The sequence below is a fragment of the Neopelma chrysocephalum genome, unplaced genomic scaffold (genome assembly GCF_003984885.1).
Source record: "Neopelma chrysocephalum unplaced genomic scaffold, ASM398488v2 Primary Assembly neopelma1_97390, whole genome shotgun sequence".
Lineage (NCBI taxonomy): Eukaryota > Metazoa > Chordata > Aves > Passeriformes > Pipridae > Neopelma > Neopelma chrysocephalum.
The window spans coordinates 6,322,339-6,341,658 of NW_020926031.1; the positions used below are offsets into that span (position 1 = coordinate 6,322,339).

At 38.4% G+C, this 19,320-nt stretch overlaps 2 protein-coding genes across 2 annotated transcripts in view; one reads left to right on the forward strand and one right to left on the reverse strand.

Moving 5' to 3' along the window:
- The window catches only part of MAPK8 (mitogen-activated protein kinase 8), a 137,691-nt gene that overhangs the window by 94,571 nt on the left and 23,800 nt on the right, over nucleotides 1-19,320 (reverse strand). The window lies entirely within an intron of this gene.
- FRMPD2 (FERM and PDZ domain containing 2) overlaps nucleotides 1-19,320 on the forward strand; it is a 74,323-nt gene that overhangs the window by 38,971 nt on the left and 16,032 nt on the right. The window contains exons 23-38 of the mRNA XM_027672262.1: nucleotides 2-106; nucleotides 1,321-1,414; nucleotides 1,886-1,971; nucleotides 2,162-2,309; nucleotides 3,300-3,514; nucleotides 4,374-4,472; nucleotides 4,995-5,347; nucleotides 8,547-8,841; nucleotides 9,742-9,900; nucleotides 10,553-10,727; nucleotides 11,793-12,003; nucleotides 13,186-13,223; nucleotides 15,635-15,721; nucleotides 15,987-16,051; nucleotides 17,648-17,809; nucleotides 18,672-18,840. Of these exons, the coding sequence (XP_027528063.1) occupies nucleotides 2-106; nucleotides 1,321-1,414; nucleotides 1,886-1,971; nucleotides 2,162-2,309; nucleotides 3,300-3,514; nucleotides 4,374-4,472; nucleotides 4,995-5,347; nucleotides 8,547-8,841; nucleotides 9,742-9,900; nucleotides 10,553-10,727; nucleotides 11,793-12,003; nucleotides 13,186-13,223; nucleotides 15,635-15,721; nucleotides 15,987-16,051; nucleotides 17,648-17,809; nucleotides 18,672-18,840 (2,461 nt within the window). The remainder of the gene's footprint in view (nucleotide 1; nucleotides 107-1,320; nucleotides 1,415-1,885; nucleotides 1,972-2,161; nucleotides 2,310-3,299; nucleotides 3,515-4,373; nucleotides 4,473-4,994; nucleotides 5,348-8,546; nucleotides 8,842-9,741; nucleotides 9,901-10,552; nucleotides 10,728-11,792; nucleotides 12,004-13,185; nucleotides 13,224-15,634; nucleotides 15,722-15,986; nucleotides 16,052-17,647; nucleotides 17,810-18,671; nucleotides 18,841-19,320) is intronic.

Below are 19,320 nucleotides of genomic sequence, written 5' to 3' on the forward strand. Positions count from 1 at the left end.
GGTAGCTGATTCTACCCACTTACCATCTCCATCAGAAACGAACTCAAAGGAAATCTACACAGTGGAGCTTCTTAAAGAAGATGGGACTTTTGGAATCAGTGTGACTGCAAGTGTTACTGTTAATCTTTCATTTTGTCTGTCAAACTGTTACATAAATGAGAACAAAGGCTCTGCTCATTCCCTGGTTCTTACCTGCACAATCTGTGAAAGAAGTGTCCCGGCATAAAGCACGTGGCAGTACAAACCCTTTTCATCCTTTCTCAATTTGAGAACAAGATCTACCACTGAAAGCGGAGTTTGCTCAGGGAGGGATACAGCCAGAGACTCTAGAAAACATGACACAAAGAATTCTCCAAGTCATGATGGGTTTTGTTGCTCCTCTGCGGCTCCTGTAACTTCAAGCCTGTGTCCGTAAGCAGATTACATGGGACCATGGCAGAGCTCAAGCAGTGGCCACAGGCACTGTTTAATTGTTGAGAGCCCCAGACATGGCTCTGGCCTGTTCCTCAACAAGCAGTATAATGGAAGTCATCCCATGCTGAGGAACTGAAAGTTTTGCTATGTAAACTCAAGATAAACTGTGAATATCACTCTGAAGGCCAGAGAAAGGGCCCTAGACAACTTTATTTTGTAATATAAGGAAAAACAGTTCTCTGTGTATTTAGAGGACTGTGGAAGGCAGCAGTGAAAACTGTCTGCCACATCTGAATAATAATTTGTTGTCCTGCCTATCAAAGTTGAATTTACCCCTCCAGGCTGAGATGTCTTCACAGTCTTTGCTGAAAGTGAGTAGGAAGCAACAGCCACTCCACTGCCTGTAGAAGAAATTAAGGGCTGTTTTTTCATCTGAATTTGGCCAGAGGATATAGATGGACAAAACATAATTCTTAGGTTAATCTGGAATTTTTCTGAGCTGCACAAGTTGAGGTCCATGCTTTATATATCGTCAGAAAGGTTAATAATTGCGGAATGGATATTGCATAGCTTAGAAGCTGGGCAGGAGAGTAATTGAAAGATGCAACCCCATCATTATGTGAGCATAGGGAAAAATTTATGAACATTTAGTTAATGTTTTTGTATAGGCACAGAGAAATGCATTGCATTTTCCTGAGAAAATAAAACAAGATTACTGTCTATGGAAGTACGTTACAACTAGATGGCGGTTTGGAGTAACATCCTCTTTCCCTTTTTTTCTATATTTTAAAAAAAAAGTAATTGCTGAAACAGTCACTTTGCAATGCATGTATAAATTGCTTTCAATTTTATCACAGGAAGAACATATGAAGACTCCACTCTAATCTGTGTGCATATGTTTTGCAGGGTGGAATTAACACTAGTGTGCGCCACGGTGGGATATATGTGAAGTCAATTATTCCCGGGGGACCAGCAGATAAAGATGGACAAATAAAGATAGGTAACATGTCTGGCAATAAAACTCTGGGCTGCAGAACTCAATGTTAGTGCGGACAATGAAACACATTTGGGATTAGAGATTTTACAACTCGGAAATGTAATATGCAGTCCATCATTCCTCAGCCTGTCCCTGTACTACATGTAGATATCCTACTGAAAAACCAGAAGCCTCACACCAACACTGTAGAGTTACTCTCCATAAGTGCCGTCAGACTACTGACTCTGACATCTACTTTCAGTGTTACTGGTATAATCAGATGCTATCACTGCATTTACTTAGAGAATACCCTGGTATGTTTTATGTGCTAGTTATAGAATGCTGTACAACAAGCAGTATTGCTTTCCTATGAATTGATATTAATTTGACACATGTAAGCATGAAGACCTACTGTAACATGGGTCGCCTCAAGGTTTATACCCTCTGAACCTGAACATCAAAGCAACTTGACCCTTTTTTTTCCTTTTGCCTCAGGTGATCGTCTGCTGGAAGTAGATGGCATCAGCCTTTGTGGCATCACCCACAAACAGGCTGTGGAACACCTGAAGAAATCTGGCCAGGTTTGTACAACAGCAGAGCTCAATAAGATATACAGTAGACTAAACTGGACTTAGTATGAAGCACAGTAGCAAAGGAAACCCACCTCCCACCCCCAACACATTCCCCCTCCAACCCCATTCTCCTGAAAAGTAAAAAGACTTAGGGCTCACTGTGTACTGTGTAACTGGAACCTGTTCATCATTGGTTTAGATTGCCAAGCTGGTTCTAGAAAGGGGAAACTACCAACTGGCAGAGCCAGGTGTGACTGCTAATGACAGAAAGGAGGACCAATGTGCAGTTGTTTCTGTGGCAACATCCTTCACAGATGGTACCAAGGACTACTGTTTTTTGACAGATGGTAAGTGATAAAAAAGGAACTCAGGACGACTTCCTACAGTGTGCAAGAAAGGAATGAATGAAAATAATTCTGTGAATTTTCTGTGAGTTGGAAGGAAAACTGTATGCTGAATAAAATGATTTCTGATGTACTTAGAGGTACAGTTGCTAAATGTAGCTGAACTTATCCTAGACATAAATACTGTAACTCTCAGACTTGGTGAGATGGGGCTGGCAAGGGAACGCCCCTGCCTGTACTCTATGACACTCTCAGGCAGGAAGCAGCTGTGTCAATATGTTCAGGCTGCTACCCAGAGAGAGCATTGCCAGCACAACTGCTGATGCTGTGACAATGATGAAGCTGGGGTGAACTGCTGCCCCAGGGCCAGGACTGGAGACTGTCATCACTTAATTTCTTAAAAACAGAAGATTCAGAGATCACTTTCACAGAATTTAGTCAACAAATAAACACTAAATCTTTCACTGAAGGTTGTCTCATAAACACCAAGTTTGAACCATACCTTTCCACGGGGAAGTTACTCCTCTACGTTGTTCCTAGGAGAATGGAATTAAGCTACAAGCATGGAATTTGGGAATGGCCTGATCTCTCATTCTCAACTGAAAGAGCAGTAGTTCCATCTTATGCTGGTTAGTGCTGGAAATAAACTAACCTTGGGCAGCTACGGAATAGTAAAATTTATGCAACATTTACAGAAGAATGTCAGAAAAGGATAGCATGTGAACTCTTTAGGTTGGTACAAAAGGCTTCTTGCTTGGGCTTGGACCAAACTGTGAACAAAAGGTGGAATAGACTCCAGTTCTCCCTATTCTGCTTGTGAGATTTCAAGAACTTATGTAAGATAAAGGAACACCAAACCCTTCTTTTGCTATTACTAGGAGTAGATCTACCTCTGCAGCACACAGGGAAAATGACTGTTGAGAGTATCATCAGCTCCCTAGGGGGTACATATGTCATGGTTCCCACTTTTTTTCCAATCTCTGCTTTGAACAGATAATACATTTGAAGTGAAATTAACAAAGAATTCTGGAGGCCTTGGATTCAGTGTTCTGCAAATGGAAGGAGATTCTTGCGAACACTTTGGAGGAACTATTGTAAGGATCAAAAGACTGTTTCCAGGGCAGCCAGCTGAAGAGAATGGAGAAATTGAAGTTGGAGACATCATTTTAGCTGTGAATGGGAAACCTCTTCGAGGGCTTTTGTATCAGGTACCAGGCAGTATTATTACTGAAGCTCTGGATGGATAATAGGTTAACAAAGACAATGGGAGGAAACTATATTTAAACTTCATTATCACCGGAGGGAAGAAGAATTTGCACATAATCTGATTTCTTTGTAGGATTCTTCTCTAGAACTCTTATGGAGAATTTTCTTCTAAAAAATTCTTAGAGAGAATTTCTTCTGTTATTTAATTTATAACATTCTACAACTAATGCATGAATTCAATTGTTAGATGCACACCAGTTGTTAACTAGTTGGAATCTTTGTTGTTGTTATGCATGATTGGAGCATTTTCCCCCTGTGGATCATTTTTGCTTTGTAATGTCATGCAGATTCAAATGTCCCAGATTCAAACTTCCATCAGGTGAGGCAAATCCAGTGTAACTATTTTACCTGGAATGAAAAATTCCACACTTAAATGGTAAAAGTAGGCTACATGTGGATTTATTTTTTTTCATCATAATATGGCCGTTTGGGGAGCTGTACTGATGTAATTGACCAAAGATGTGTCACTGCCACATGTGGTTTAAATGAATTTGTCCGAAAATTCTGTCTTCTTCAGGAAAGAAAATTAATTAATTTAAACCTACGTGTCTGTTGGTGGAACAGATGTTTGTAAACAAAACTAACTTTACTTGATAAACAATTAACTAGATACATGTTCACATATAAACTATAACAATATATGACAATCCTCCCATAGCAAATTTTGGCCCTCAGAAACTGCTGAGAGGCACAAACATCAGGAATTTAGCATTCACCATAAAAATTGTCTTCATCTCAGTTGGTAAAATGATGTGTACTATTGACTGTGTTCCATCAGAAATATTATTCCTTTCTGCTTAGGATGTCCTACACTTGTTGAGAGGAGCTCCTCGAGAAGTCACAATGCTACTTTGCAGACCACCAAAAGGTGTTCTTCCAGAAATAGAGCCATTTGCCCTGGTAAGGCAAAGCTTCTGACAGAAACTTACTTCTGTAAACCTGGAAAGGCACTACTGTCCAATCTTGAATAAGGCAACCTTCCCTTTTCTCCAAGGCCCTCTATTCCATTTCTTTCCCTTCCTTGCTTCAACTCAACCTCTAGAGTTCAACTAATATTTCCTTACCAAACAAAATAATACAAATCTGGCAGATGTGAAACATATTTATCCCAGTCCAACAACTGGGATGAGATGAACAGAAATAAATGAATAAAAAAAGGAACCTCTAGAAAATAATTCATTGTGAACTTGTGTAGTAGTTCCAGCTGGAACTTCTGAAGAAGGTGAAAGATAAACATGAAGACAAAAGAGTTATTTGGTGAGAGAGTACCTCCCTTATGCTTTTCTCTCCCTTCCAGCTACCATTTGATATTTTCTGATTCAGAAGCTTATTGATACTGCCTTTTCAAAATATTTTGCTCTTAAAGGGAAAATGATAGGATATTAAAAAGGAGTTACACTAACCTTTCTGTTACTTTGATAGACTCCAGCACCATCTCCAGTCAAGGAGTTTGTGGCAGAAATGCCAGATGGAAACAGTATGGATCAATCTACCAGTGATGGAGGTAGCACCTCTCCAGACCTGGAAGACTGCCTGGATTCTCCAGTGGCAGAAGATTTCAGTGAGCCTCCTGAAGATGACAGCTCAGCTTATGAAGAGCAGGAAGCTGAGTTTCAAGGGAATACCATAGAGAAGCTCACGGCTTCCAGGGAAAGTTTCTATAAGCATCTTTGGAAGTTTCATCAAGAGGCTTCCAGTTCTGAAGTATTACACTCCCTAGAGGAAGAAATGAAGCAGAACTGCTACTCACCATGTGAATTTGGACAGGTCAAAAGGTAGGAAATACCAAAATCTGCTCTGCAATCTTTCCTTTGACTCTTAGAATTTTGAAAGTGAATTGCTTAGGTTTAAGTACAGGGGTCTCTGCTTCTAATTACTACTGATTACTCAAGATTTTGTTTTACCATCTTATTCTGACCCTCCTAATCTGCTTTCCCTATTTACTGTCATTTTCTTAGAATTTTGCATAAGTATGCATTGCAAGACAGTTGTTACAAGTGCTGCACTACTGTAATCATTTATGTTGTTCAGCTGAATCTGGTTGCCATTTGAAATCAGTGGAAAGACTTTTGACTTAAATAGGAAGCAAATACTTTCTTATTTATTATATAATTTTTTTTATTTCAACCTTTTTCAGAATTGACTTAGGCGTGAAATTTTTTTCTTATTGTGTGATCTTTTAATTTCAAATTTTTTTCATAGGAATTAAAAAAAAATTAGAAGACAAACTGTGATCAAGGAGAAAAAAAAAGGTTATTTTCTGTTTTCTGATCTTCGCAAGCCAATAGCAGCCCTGAGACAGAGGAATTATACAATAAAATACAGTGTAAATGTATTCAGTCTCCTTTTACACTCTTTTGGATCTATCAGACACTGGCAAACGGAAAACAATCCATTTCATTTTCATCATCTGTCCCAGTGCACAAGAATATAAGTTATCAGAACAGAAAGGATTGGTGCAAAGACAAATTAAAGGTCTTCTACTGGCCCTTAAATTACAGCTTTAATAATTTTATTGAAAACTAATTTCTATTTTTCCACACAGTCTCTTGAAATCTTTTTGTTACTTTTAACACTCATCAAGCACAGACCCAGACAGATATTCCAGTGTCTAGGAAGTTATAGCACTAGGTGACTGCAAGTCAGGTGGGGCCATAATAGCACTTCATAATTCTAGCTTCTCTTTGTTGAAAGGACAAGCTTCACTTGATTAATGAATGAAGCTCCTGCTTTCAAATCTGCTTCTCTACTGCTGAGCAAAACCAGCAGAAGTACGTCTGTAGCAAACATATTTGCCAAGAAATATAGATTCATCAAAACTACATTTATTGTGGGAAAATATCAATTCCAAGAAAAGTTTTGGATTATTTCCAAGAAGGAAGTTCTGAAGTAAATGTTTTTGTTTGATAGATTTTCATTATTATTTAGTTTCAGCTTTTGCATTTTCAAAAGGCAGCCAGAGCAGTTCAAGATGGCATACATTTTAAACAATATTTTAAACATAATCTCAGTCTAAATGATCCTTCCAGCTAAAAACACACAACCCCCCCAGAAGGAAATAGGCTTTAATAAAAAAATTCCTTTTGATTAATGAAGAAATTTCTTCAGATCGCTCAAAACATTTCATGCAAGTGTATAAATCTTCTGATATGAATTTTAGAAGTTCCCTGGTCAGAGTTTCACATGGAAAATTCCTTTCACTCTTTGTCATCATCAATAAGAAAAAGCTGCTTTGAAAAACTTCAGCCCATAGCTTCCCCTGTGATGTCCTGTGTAGGGGTCACGGGACTCCAAAAGAAATTCAAGCATCTCAGCGGAGCCCATGTGTGGGCCTGCAGAACCAAGACTCGTGTTATTTCCTGTGATGATGTAGAACTGTGGTGAAAGCTGTGCTATGATTATACCACTCACTGCTGGCTTGTTGCCTTGAGCTTGTGCAGCTCTGCCAAACACCTTTCGCACCCTCTGAAGGTCAGTCAGCACTCCACTAGCATGTGACTGCTTCTATGACATCCACTTGGACCAACGTCCATTGAACATACTCTTTTCTTTCCTCTCTCCAAAAGAAAGGAGCAGCCTGTATTTGCTGCTATCCATAAACATTTCTTTTAATTATCACACTTTTCTTCCACACTATTCTAAGTATCTTGTCCTGCTATTAAAGTAGAAACTGTCAACCTCATTCTCATCTTTCCTGTGCTACTGGAGACATCCAGCTTCTCATTTCCTCCCTGCGCAGACACATACTACCAGACTAGATCGCTTCCCTCACTGAGTGTATACAGCACCAGCCTATTTCAGTATTTCAAAAATACCATGGAAGGTTCCTAACTATATCCAACCAAAGTGCGTGTTTTGCTACTCTGCTTTATAGTTTCCTTCTGACTATAGACAACTTCTGAATCAAAAGCTTAACAATGGGGATCTTCTGTGATTTCATACAAGAAACGCAATTAGTTTTCCTTCTAGTTGTCTATGTTTGCTTGGGAGATGGTAGCTCATTTTTATGAAAGAACAAAACATCCTGGGTCACTTATATAAGAAATGACATGGCATCTTTGCTATGTGAAGCATTAATGAAAGCTATGCCATTTAAAGTGTTTTTAAGATGAATGAGGTTTAGCAATATTTCAATAAGGATAGATATGAAGAAAACATACTTTGAAAAAAATGGTACTTCAAGCATTTTTATGAGCTTTAATGATAAATTTAATGGGAGGCAATGTCATAGTAGTTTATTAGGGTTCATTTATGACAACAGCCAAAACAATATTAAACACAACATATATGATTACAGTCTGGGCTGGAACATCAGAAGTGCTGAATACTTTGTCTGCAATATAGTGGAATTAAATCAATAATAATTTTAGTTCTAGTAGTTGAATAAATCCATTGATTTCTGTAGGACAACTTGTATGCTTCAAGGCTTACAGAAAGAAGTCAGGACTTATATTTTTCATGGAGAGACAGGAATCATTTCATATTTCATGTTTCTGGTCTGTGCTCAGACACCAAGAAAGACCAGTAGAAGCCAGAAATGTGGCTATCATTCCTTTTTCAAGAAAAAAAAAATATAAAAATTGTAGTAGTATTGTAATGTGCATACCACTTACCAGAAAAGTTAATTTGTTTATGGAAGATGAAATAATTAGTAATTTGGGCATTGTCTGATTATTTTTTTCAAGAAGCAACAAAAGTACGAACTAATGCCTCAAAAAAAAAGAGTGCAAGATTTTGCAAAGGCAGTTTTCAAATTATGAAAGCTTTTTAATCTTTCAAATAGCTTAGCAAAATATTGATTTTTTTTTTCTGGTTTTATACTAACATTGAAAAATTCAGACAGCAATTCAATATCATAACTAGTACTTCAGTTAAAGTGAAAATAAGGTCATGCATAAGCAGTAGACTTTCCAGTGGCCATTTAATAAAGCATATGGAGGAAAACCCCAGCACTGCAATCTTTTTATTTTCCAGCCGCGTATTTAATAAGAGTCATGATGACCTATCGAACACAAAATGTATGCCTGAAACTCTCTCTCTAACCCCTATTGATGAAGAGTATCTCACTGTCAGCTCAATGCCTGTGACCCCACTTTCACAAGAAGGAAGCTTTGAGACTCTCTCCGCAACCACTGCGACCCCACAACCACGTGTTTGTGGTCCCTTATCATCATCCCCACCTGCTAGAGAGACACATGACAGTGACAATGAATGGGAAGACTTGGAGGAACCAGAGGAAGAGAAGGAAGAAAATGAAGATTGCACTCAGGTTTGTGATAGGCACCAAATTATTAACCAGTAGAATACAAGGGAAAAGAAACAACTTTGAGAGTGTTACATTCTTAAACATTACTTTTAACTTATTTTCTATGCAATTTCTACATGACTTTTTTTTTTTTCCTGAATATCCACAATCTTCAAGTAAAGCAGACCTTCCACTAAGTCTACCTCTCCAGAATTCTTAACCATTTACCTTAAGGCCATTTCCTTGGTCTTGACATCTTACTATTTCTCCAACTTTCCAGCATTCTGCAGTATTATTCTTAGTGTACAAGGGCTTAAAAGTCCTCTAGTAGCCTCTAAAATTAATTAGAGTCAGCTACTTGGGTTTTTTCTGTCATCTTTAAAGCCTATGTGGAAAATCACTTTGTTACAGTGATATTACTGTAATGTCCTGATAAGAAAGTATGATCTTTGTGCTAATTACTATTCAAAACACAATGCTCAATCTCCCGCCAAATGCAGAATATCTTGCATTCCTACTGACACTAATGAGCTTTGAATTCCTATTAATTCCAAATTTAGCTCCAGCCATTTCCTTCAGTGGGACAGTAATAGTAATAACAATAATAATCTTTGCACCCTCCTATTGCAACACTTGTCAGCTCAGAGGACTCCAGGCCTTTCTTTACATATTTCAAAGGCCGAAATTCCAGGCCCAGGTGGCATTCTCTGCCTTATTAGGCCTTATCAATCAATCAACATGAAGCTCCACAAGGTAAAAAGAAGGAAAATTAATTCTGGAATATGGTCAGAGAAACCCTTACGTATACTCTCATTTATACCGCCTGAGGATCTGATTCCTATCTGCATATACAACATAATGGAAGATGTTAATAAAGCAACAGAAAAGCCTACATCAAACATATCTTGTGCATGTTTTTAATAGGAAATGGAGATATTTGTGACTTTGACCAAGTCAGAGAACAACGGGTATGGATTCTCTGTAGTTCTTAACAAAGTGGATACCTGCCTGTATGTTGATGAAATCTTGAATGACCCTGCTCTTTCTGATGGAAGACTGAGAAGGGGAGACAGAATCATTATGGTACAGTAACTGTTGAAGTTTATACAGAGGAGAAAATATTTGCAGATCAATCTCATTTAGCTTTGGCATTCTTCCTTTGGTAGCATCCAGTTTATCGTACATTAAGGTACGCAAGTGCAAATGAATCATTTAATAAATCTAATTCTGCTGACTTCAGTTGGATAAATTTCAGAGTGAATAGATTTTATGACCAGGCAAATTACATGAATCATCTAGCACCAACGCAAGACAAATGAGACATTAAATGCCTTCCCAATTAAATGACATAAACTGAATTAATGTAATAAGATAGGTGACGTACAAAGGATGCAGGAGTTATGTCCTTTGTAATGTATGAATAAATCCTTTTTTTCCAGCCTGGTTCATGTACAATTTGTTGCATTAGACTCTTCCTTGTTTTTTTGCAAGACCTTGAGTTTCAAGAAAAAAAAAAAGCTGTTTTTATGAAACCTTTGCATTCAGAAAAATAAAAGTTCAAGAAGGAAATCTTACTGCAATTTTAACTGTTGCATTCACTGAAATGAATACCACAGCAAAGCAGTAACATGAAAGTGAAAACCAATTTAAGTTCATATGCAAAACTCAGAGTGGAGGGAGAAGTACATGATGATCAATGAGATCTATGACATGATTTTCCTTGTTTGTCATTTAGGTGAATGGAATTGATGTCACATCTTTACCATGCAATGAAGTCCTGACTTTACTGCAAAGCTCTCCTCCTGATCTGCACCTTGTGGTTGGTCGTGCTGACAATGATCCACATCCCTCTATTAGGCCAGATGAGATTCCTGTAATTACTCTCACAAAAGGTGCCAATGGACAGCTAGGTGTGTAGTAAATACTGTGCTTTCTATTTTGGACGGGGATTACAGCAATCATAAGATAATCATAAGCAACTGTGGTCTTGGATCAATATGATTCAGAGTGACCTTGACACCTTTATGGTCTCTGCCATCACTCATGAGTTTTATTTTGAGCAAGGCCTAAGAGGGAAGACTCTTATTAGACCAATGAAGAGAGTTGGAAAAATTGTCATCACCCTATCAGCTGAAGTTTCTGGCAGACCTTCAGTCTCATATTTTTATGTTACTGATATACATAAGTTGTGGATAGTTAGATAATAATGTCTGCTACCTGTGGAAATACATAAGGATCTATTTGGAGAGAAAGGAAAAAAAAAAGAAAAAAAGGTAAAGTTTGAGAGGGATGAGCCATAGATTAGGGCTACATTTTGCTACTCAGAAAATCTCCATTCAAATCCTTGATTCACCACAGGCATAAGGCATTGTGCAATACAAATGACAAAAGAAAATCCCCACAGTGTATCTTGGTATTTCTGCAGGATGTGGTGAGTACTGGACACAGATAAAACTGTAGACTCAGGAAACAGTATGGCTATATTTGCTCAGGTACTATATCTTGTTTTCAGGTGAGAAACTACTTTCTTCAGAGATTCCTTGAATGTCAGTGCACTGTTCAGACTTCTACTGTATAGATATCTCCTCAGTTGTCATAGGCCTCCATTCCCTATCTGAAGACTGCGAGGCACTTAAGTGCTCCGGTAATGAGGGAGTTACTGCTCTGCAGCTGAGAGTCCTATTGAAATGACTATTGAACATCAGGTGAAATAAAGCGCTACGGAATCACTGAAGCATAGAGATGGACAGCATCATTTAAGTTTTTTCATACTTTTTCTAACATCTAATGGCATTTCACTCTCTTGGTCCAGCTTGTATACCCCCTCTTATTGGGGCAAGACTGTTGTTTATAAAGTCAGTGATTTATTCAGCCTATATTTCAATGACTCACATCAATTCCGCTAGACTTTATGTCACTGACAGTGAAATTCAAAGCACACTGCCACAAAAGATGCTTTCTCTGCATTATTCTAGGCTTGAAGCTGACAGGAGGAGCTGGAAGCAAGTTACAAGGTATTTATGTGCTAGAGATAGTGCCCGGCTCTCCTGCCAGTGTGGAAGGCAGTTTGCAGCCACAAGATCAGATTGTTTACATCTGTGGACTATGGACTGAGGGCATTAGCCTGGATGATGCAGTGAGAGTGTGTGAAGCTGCCACGCAGAATGTTCAAATCAAAGCCACAAGGTAAATCTGCGCATACTCGATCTCAATCCTAATGGTGAAGCAGGTTTCTAAATTTTGCATCGGCAAGTCAATCAGCACAAGACAAACTACAAGAAAAATGCTTTATCTCAAAGGTCTGAATTTTTCAACCTGATAAATAACATTCATAAATTATCTTAACTCCATGTAATTACAACTAACACAGCGAGTACAAGTAGACTCACACACAAATGAGAACTCTTCAAATTTCATCATCCAAATACAAATGTGAACCCTTTAACTGTGAGGCTGACCACCATTTTCATGTATCTCATTCTCTAGGGAAAATCTTTATATTTACACCACTAGCGTCAATCTTCTCCATACAATCTCAGCTACACAACTACAGGCAAGAAACTACCTCTGATGAGAAATTCTGAGTTCGTTCTAACAGCCAAACGTTTTAGTTAGGTACTAAAAATGCAGCATTTAATCTGCAGCATGTAACAGAAAGTCATCATCCCAGGCTTGAACAATAACCTGCGGTAATGGATTTCCCTCATTAGTTCATGGTTGCAGTTTAGATTAATTATGTTCCACAGTCTGGTATAGCACCAGCACAGGTCCTGCAGTGATACAGAAATAGCTTTCAAAGATCTCAGAGGAACAGTCAAATATTAACCCAAAAGCATGTGAAAAACTAAGTTACATAACCAGAGCGAGTGATAGTATGGCTGTCATCTCTGTTTTAACATAGTTCAAAGCTTTATCAATGTTTTATTAACTTTCACTTGTCTAGCAGAAGCAATTGCCGCCTCATTACACTTAATCAGTAGGTAGCACCCTCTGATCATCAGAATTTACATTCTAAGGAGACAAATAGGAGAAACAAAGTAAAAGAACTTAAAAAAGAGCATTCCCACTTTATAGAGGAGTAACTGAAGCTGAATTCAAAATGTACCAGAAAGCAGTTCTGTTTTGGCACAGGTGATTTAACATTCCCATTTTCCCCCAAACCATTTAAATAAAAAGTTTCACTACTGTTAAATAAAATAAAATATTTTACATACTGATATAAATGCTCTTTAGAAAAGCACCATTTACAAAATCATAGAAGCACAACTACAATTTAGACAACTACCTTTCTAAAAAATAATTTTAATATGTGCTTTACGAAGCATGCAGCTCTTAATGGCTCACATATTTCACTTTTTCTGCCCTCAGAAATGGCAATCCAGTGGTTCCTATAGAGCAGGAAAATAGTAAGTAAGGCTAATATTTTGGGTTTTAGTTCAAAACTTGCTTCTGATTTTGAAAATAAGCATAAACTATTGATTCATTGCATTTAAAAAGCTATTAACAGATTGTAATTTGGCATTCAGTATTTCTGTTACAGCCATTCTAAGGTTCTGAAGAAAATTCGGTAGCTATTTAAAGACAGAAATAAAATGTATAGTTGTCTGTAAAAAAAATAATTTATTGCATTTTGCACAGTCTGTTTCTATTTCTAATTTGTTGTTATTAAATGGGAATTTTATGTGGTCATATTTCAACATCTGTTTTGACTGAAACTATTCTTTAACAAGTTTTCCACCCTTTTTGAGCCACTATTTACTATGGGCCACTACTTCATCATCCAGCCCACCTTTCGAAACTGTTATCAATAAACTATAGAAAATCAGAAAGAGGCAGCATCAACATTTCTCAGTTAACATAAGAGCATTCTTGTCAGGAGATATTTAATACTATTACTGATACAAAACTTCAGTATACATCTTCACTACAAAGACTTGACCAGTATTGCTCTAGCAGTAGAACAACCCTCAGCAAGCAGAGGTTGCATCTGCACCATCAGGTGGAAGGATAGGTATCATATCTAGGTCACCACGTGCAAAGTGTGTTAGCTATGAAAGTAGGAATTCCAGTGTACATTTGGCTGCAGGATTAAGTCAGGCCTAACCCCAGTTTCATTTACCTGACTGGATATTTGAATTTTTTTTTTTTTTAATCATGCAAAGATGATCTCAAAAAGTAACCCCGGACCAGAATTGTTCACATGCCTACACTCATCTGAATACTGGCATATGGTTACCTAAAGAAATTATTCCAAGTCAAGCTAGTTACAGATTTCCTACTCTACCACATGTACCCATGTGTTTGTTTTTACCTTCTGAAGCGGTTTACCACAAGACAAAAATAAAGCTATGTGAGCTTTGCAGATTTGAAGATTTCTCAAGACACCTTCAAAATAAGTAACCAGATCTGATCCACCTCTGATACAGAGTTATGAACTCTACACCAGCGCAGTTACCTGCCTCTTACAAAACAGGATGTGTAAGGTCCTGCACCTGGGTCGGGGCAATCCCAAGCACAAACACAAGCTGGGTGAAGAATGGATTGAGATCAGCCCTGGGGAAAACCACTTGAGGGTGTTGGTAGACGAGAAGCTCAACATGACCCAGCAATGTGCACTCGCAGCCCAGAGATCCAACCATGTTCTGGGCTGCCTCAAAAGAAGAATGACCGGCAGGTCAAGGGAGGTGATTCTGCCCCTCTACTCTGTAAGACCCCACCTCAAGTGCTGCATCTGACTGGACCCTCAAGAAAGAAGTGAGTCCAGAGGAGGATCACGAAGATGATCAGGGGGCTGGAGCACCTCTCCTATGAAGACAGGCTGAGAGAGTTGGGGTGTGTTCAGCCTGGAGAAGAGAAGGTTCCATGAAGACCTTACAGCACCTTCCAGTGTCTAAAGGGGCTACAGAAGAGCTAGAAGGACTTTTGACAAAGGCATATAGTGATAGGATAAGGGGAAATGGCTTCAAAGTGAAAGAGGGCAGGTTTAGATTAGATATGAGGGAGAAATTCTTTACTGAAGGTGGTGAGACACTGGAACAGACTGCCCAGAGAAGTTGTGGATGCCCCATACCTGGAGGTCTTCAGGTCTAGGCTGGATGAGGCTTTGAGCAACCTGGTCTAGTGAAAGGTGTCCCTGCCCATGGCAGAGGGTGGGAACTAGATGGTCTTTAATGTCCCTTCCAACCCAAACCCTTCTATGATTCTTCTCTTTTATGAGGCACTTAAAAAAATCTACAGTACTGTGGTATTTCGTGTTCCATTTGCTATCATCGCTGATAGATTTATAGAGAAATCTGTAATAATTTGTTATTAAGAAAGCAAGCCTTCATTTTTATAGACTCTCATAATTACAAAAATGCAAACTAAAATTGCAATTGCAACAGGTAGCTTTTTTTAAACAACAGAACATTCATCATTTTCTATAATTCACATATTAAGAGTACTTTGTGGAAGTCAACTAAGATCACCAAGATATGATAAAGCAAAACCTCAAAACTGCATGTGGGTGGGTAGAGGTGTGTTTCTTTGTCTGGCTGATCATTGCCACATGTTTAGAATGATTCAGTCTATTCTCTGGTTGTTGTTGCAATTTTTAAAACAGCAGTGGCAGAGATGCAATATCTCTGCAATTGTTTATAACCCTATGCAAATTGGCAAACTTAATCACACAGTAGTAAGTGTCTCAAATTGCCGTATATACTCTCAATATTGGATTTTGAAGCTTTGTTTAATAATCTAAGCACAGAGTTTACATTCCCATGTGTAGATGAAGGTTAGCAGGAGGCCTGTCAGAACCAACATACCTGTATGTTTTCAGGGCCACTGGCTGAGACAGAGAGAGCCAATATTTCTTTGTCAAATGAAAACCTGAATTCCAGAGAACAGCATCTGTTGCATCAACATGGTAAGTAACTTTGCATTTTTCAATTAGAATTTGTAAAATTTTGTGCCTTCTCTGAAAGAAACTAAGTTCCTAGGTGGTACTGGCAGCACCTGGGAAAGATTAACGCTTCATAAAAAAACTGCCTCCTTTGGAGTTGCAAAGAACATTTATAGCTGTTGTCCATCTGGTGTCTTAGATGCTATAACACGCAGGTTTTAAAGCTTGCTTTGGAATAGAACAGTTTACCAGTACAACTACATAAAAATTGTTGCTGCTTTTTTCACAGACAAACATTTGGAGGAAACAAACTGTGGTGCTGAGCAAAACACTCCTGATTCTCCAGAATGTAAAGTAAGTGATAATTTTAAGTGCGAGATGGTCCATCAAATGAATTGGGCTATACAGAGGGAGGTTTTTTCAATAGTGGTATTTAATGTATTTTCTTCCTCTCCAGTTTCTTTGAAAATATGAATATAATACACTTGGAGAGTGTCCTTTGAAGTATGGAATTGCTTCAGCATTCATGGACTAGAATTTACTGAGCACTTCCTGGGGACAACTCTTCTGTTGCTGTTTTTCAATGCTTAGAAAGAAAGTAGCACAGGAAAAAGACACAGAATGTCATAGCATGGGATTCTGGGGAAAATAGGTGCTATTGTGAAACATTTTCCACAACAATCTTTGAAACCTGAGATTAAACCCAGGGGATGGTTGGGCACTGTAACAGACTCTCTGGGGAAGTGGTCACAGCACCAAGCCTGATGGAGTTCAAGAAGCCTTTGAATGATACTTTCAAGTAGATGGTGTGACTCTTGGGGCTGGTCCTGTGAAGGCCAGGACTTGGACTCCATGATCCTTGTTGGGTCTCTCCCAACTCTGCATACTCTGAGATTTCTGTGATTATGTGATTCTGTAATATGTTTCATTCTGAAATTATCAGATGGACATTTGAAAAGACGGTAAAATTACCCCAGCCTTTGGACTATTATGCAGCACTGACAGACCATAATGGTTTGAATTTGGCAAGAGGAATGCCATTTTTGAAATTATGAATTCCTAAAATACACAGGAATTATTCTTCAGGAAAATACCAACATTTGGTGCTTCAAAATTCTTACAAGTCCAAACATAATTTCTGTTTGTGAAAACACATGCAAAACAATCTTAATTGAAATTATCCACATGGACTGATATTTCATGTGAATAGATGTACTAGGTTTCTCGTGATTGTGGTTTTCAAAAAAGGCTGCCTTTTGTTAAAATCAGACCTCCAATCTGGCAGAAAAATTGGAACAATTTCCTCACTTTTGATTAAGTCATCCCTATTACTGCTTCTTCTGCACCATTTAATCCATGATGGTTTATCTGTTCAACTTGCGAAAATAATTTCCAAGACTGATATTTGTGACATTGGAACTAGTCATGCTGCAAGTCCTAAACATTTCTAGTTTGCTGCTATTTCTGACATAGTACTTGACCCTAAAAAGGCAGCTGATTTTAAAACCAAATTAAGTGCTAAAGCCACAGAGATGGAATGTAGGGGTTGCAAGATAAAGATTTTCATTATAGAATAATAAAAGAATGAACTATGTACTGCATTACTGTCATGCTGGAGATTGGAGTGCCTTGTTTGTCAATGACGGTGATTTATTTGATATATTATAAAAAGATTACAGAAGTACACATTTCTTTGCTCCTAAGAGGTTATTTTCCCCAGCAGCAATTATTAAAAAGATTATGAAAATAGTATGTACTATTTTCATTCTGATACATACATGGAGCTGCTATGTTGATCCCTGGAAGCTCTATACATCTATTCAAGACTAGGATATATCCCATAATCTACATCAGCCAGTGAAGTATAATGGGATTTCTTGGTAATAAAAATGCAAAAAAACCACAGCCCTGAATAAACTCCACTTTAGACTGCATCCTTCTCTGTTGTAGGACTTCATTATTAAGATTGAGCTGGAAAAAGCAGAAAATGGAAGCCTAGGATTTGCACTGGTAGGTGGAAGAAATGGCAGGGCCATCCTAATAAAAGCCATCAGCCCAGATAGCATTGCAGACCTAGATGGGAGGCTTCAAGTTGGTGACATTCTACTTAAGGTAATGCTTGTTCTTCATTGCTTTGTCCTCCATTTTCTCTATATACTCTATAATGAGCCTCTGTTCAGTATAAAGATTGTGCATATTGGAAATCTGGTGCTGCTTGGCATAGTAACATGTAGAAGGTGATGTCCCTCGCCTCCTGATGGTCAGAGGACTGTTCTGGGTCCCCTACTTCTTTCCTAGAGTTCAGCCTCCTGTGGGACTGGGCCTCTCCACAGCTGTCCGTTGGACACTCCAGCAGAGGCAGACCCAGAATAGCAAAGCAAGCAGTAAACTGTAACTATTCCATACTGTATTTGTGTCCAGTGAAGATTACAGATGAAAAGATCAGGGAAACAACTGTTAGCTGACCAAGCCTGCATGTAACAGCTGACCAGGAGGACACTGGGAAGAACCTTCATGATGCCAGTTAGGTATTATGAAGACAAGCAAAGCTGAAAACAGAGATTTTGATTATTTATTTAAAATCTTACTATCCTAACCACCTTACCTTACCACCTTTTAATATAAATCATCCTTTTTTTTTTTTTTACCCCAAATTATTTTTTCTTCCCCCTTCAGGAGTTTCAGTATTTTCTCTTTGCTTTTCTGTTTTTCAATTACTTCCTTTGCTTCTCCATCTTCTGTCTGAAGAATGGGGAAACAATGTCCTCTTACTGTCTCAGACTGTAGTTTTGTGGTGTCCTGCTGGCAATTATACTATAAGACGTAGAGAGGAGAGGATCAAGCAAAAACTGGAGAAAATGAGGGCACATGAATGCAAAGAAGTTATGTAAAGATTGCTCAAGGTTAGGGTATGTGATTAAAAAAATTCTTTCTGTTACAGGAATCTGGAAATACAAGTAATTGTATTTTTCAGGTGAATGAGACTTTTGTCTCTGGTCTGCCACGCCAAACAGTTACGGATTTGTTGCGCAAGGCTCAAGGAACCGTCCAGCTCACAGTCTGCCGAAGTGTGGCTTTGCACTGGGCTTATTCAGGCAATCAGAGTAACAGACCTTCCCCCACAAACACAAAAGCAGAGCCTGGTAAGCAGCTACATCCACTCAGTATATGACAAAAGTGGGATTATGTGTTGGCTGAACTCATATTTCCTATTAGCAAAACAATTCAATTTTGCAGTTAGTTTGATTCATAGCTGTAGATACAAACACATTCTTCACCTTGATCTGCAGCACTGTCTACACTATTCAAGACACAGGACCATAGGAAAGGAATGTCCAAGTGTGATTTTTAAGTCTAAGAACAGTGGAAGCAAAACTGCAAGGCCCTCAAAAATGCTTTAACTCAGCTTGTGTTTTTTAGTCACGAATCCTGGTCTGATTTTACCTCATTTTATACAACTTATGAAATCACAGCCAGCTGCTAAAATACATTTCCCAATAATTCACATCCCACCATTCCTACTTATCTCCTGGAAGCACTACACCTCCTGTTCTGTCTGGCAGACAATCTCTCTTCTGTGCTTATTCTTGATCAAATCCAGAAGCCTCTGCTCCCAGGTTGAC